Below are 2148 nucleotides of genomic sequence, written 5' to 3'. Positions count from 1 at the left end.
TTTCCCATTCAATAATAAACACTACTGGGACGGGGATGGGTAAAAAGTTTGCCCCAACCTATGATAATATTTATATGGTAGACTGGGAGTTGACAGCCTTGGATAAATGCCCATTGCGTCCCATGTTTTATAGACGATACCTGGATGATATCTGTGAGTGTGGGAACATGATCTGGTACATTTCACAACATTCATTGAAATACTCTATTACCATCATCCGACCATAACAGTTAAATATGTCATTCACCCACATACAATCAACTTCTTGGACACAACCTTTTTTCCCCAGATACTGACACGTCTCTTTACAAACAAAAGTATATTTCAAGGACACAGACACACGCCCTACTCCACAAGTACAGTTATCACCCAAAAACGCACATTCACTGGCATTGTCAAATGACAACTCATTCGATTTTATAGACTATGTACATAACAGAAAGACTTTCATTCAGCCACACAGACCCTCTTTAGTGTACTGGGGAAGAGGGGATGCTCAAAGCGATCATTGAGGTATATAAAGGCAAACACACTAACAGGCTTTACCCAGAACAGATAGCCTGATCCGCCCAACCCTAACACACTGGCAGGCCTCACCCAGAACAGAATGCCTGATCCCCCTAACCTTAACCCCAACCCCAACCCTAACACACTGGCAGGCCTCATCCAGAACAGATTGCCTGATCCCCCTAACCTTAACCCCAACCCTAACACACTGGTAGGCCTCACCCAGAACAGATTGCCTGATCCGCCCAACCCTAACACACTGGCAGGCCTCACCCAGAACAGAATGCTTGATCCGCCCAACCCTAACACACTGGCAGGCCTCACCCAGAATAGATTGCCTGATCCCCCTAACCTTAACCCCAACCCCAACCCTAACACACTGGCAGGCCTCACCCAGAACAGAATGCCTGATCCCCCTAACCTTAACACACTGGCAGGCCTCACCCAGAACAGAATGCCTGATCCCCCTAACCTTAACCCCAACCCCAAACCTAACACACTGGCAGGCCTCACCCAGAACAGATTGCCTGATCCCCCTAACCTTAACCCCAACCCTAACACACTGGCAGGCCTCACCCAGAACAGATTGCCTGATCCCCCTAACCTTAACCCCAACCCTAACACACTGGCAGGCCTCACCCAGAATAGATTGCTTGATCCCCCTAACCTTAACACACTGGCAGGCCTCACCCAGAACAGATTGCCTGATCCCCCTAACCTTAACCCCAACCCCAACCCTAACACACTGGCAGGCCTCACCCAGAACAGATTGCCTGATCCCCCTAACCTTAACCCCAACCCCAACCCTAACCTCCATAACTTTCCCTGCAGAACTCTGGACCAGGCACTGACTTCTGACCTGGGCGAAACGCCCACATCTATTGTTAAACCTTTACCGATTCAGGGTCCGTATCCCTATCCCCCCATTCTATCCCTGTCCTCCACCCTCAGACCTGTCCCAGGCCTGTTGTCCCTATCCCTGTCCTCCACCCTCAGACCTTTCCCAGGCCTGTTGTTCCTATCCCCCCATCCTATCCCTGTCCTCCACCCTCAGACCTGTCCCAGGCCTGTTGTTCCTATCCCCCCATCCTAATCCTGTCCTCCACCCTCAGACCTTTCCCAGGCCTGTTGTTCCTATCCCCCCATCCTATCCCTGTCCTCCACCCTCAGACCTTTCCCAGGCCTGTTGTTCCTATCCCCCCATCCTATCCCTGTCCTCCACCCTCAGACCTTTCCCAGGCCTGTTGTTCCTATCCCCCCATCCTATCCCTGTCCTCCACCCTCAGACCTTTCCCAGGCCTGTTGTTCCTATCCCCCCATCCTATCCCTGTCCTCCACCCTCAGACCTTTCCCAGGCCTGTTGTTCCTATCCCTGTCCTCCACCCTCAGACCTGTCCCAGGCCTGTTGTCCCTATCCCCCCATCCTATCCCTGTCCTCCACCCTCAGACCTGTCCCAGGCCTGTTGTTCCTATCCCCCATCCTATCCCTGTCCTCCACCCTCAGACCTTTCCCAGGCCTGTTGTTCATATCCCCCATCCTATCCCTGTCCTCCACCCTCAGACCTTTCCCAGGCCTGTTGTTCCTATCCCCCATCCTATCCCTGTCCTCCACCCTCAGACCTTTCCCAGGCCTGTTGTTCC

At 52.4% G+C, this 2148-nt stretch overlaps 1 protein-coding gene across 1 annotated transcript; it reads left to right on the top strand.

Annotated features, from left to right (window-relative positions):
• Window positions 1-607: 607 nt before the first annotated feature.
• Window positions 608-1600, top strand: LOC135562372 (circumsporozoite protein-like). The gene has a single exon (XM_065004595.1). The coding sequence runs from the start codon at window positions 608-610 to the stop codon at window positions 1598-1600; it is 993 nt and encodes a 330-aa protein (XP_064860667.1).
• The last annotated feature ends 548 nt before the right edge of the window (window positions 1601-2148 follow it).

This window comes from Oncorhynchus nerka, linkage group LG19 (genome assembly GCF_034236695.1).
Source record: "Oncorhynchus nerka isolate Pitt River linkage group LG19, Oner_Uvic_2.0, whole genome shotgun sequence".
Taxonomy (NCBI): domain Eukaryota; kingdom Metazoa; phylum Chordata; class Actinopteri; order Salmoniformes; family Salmonidae; genus Oncorhynchus; species Oncorhynchus nerka.
This window is presented reverse-complemented; position numbering and strand designations above follow the sequence as displayed.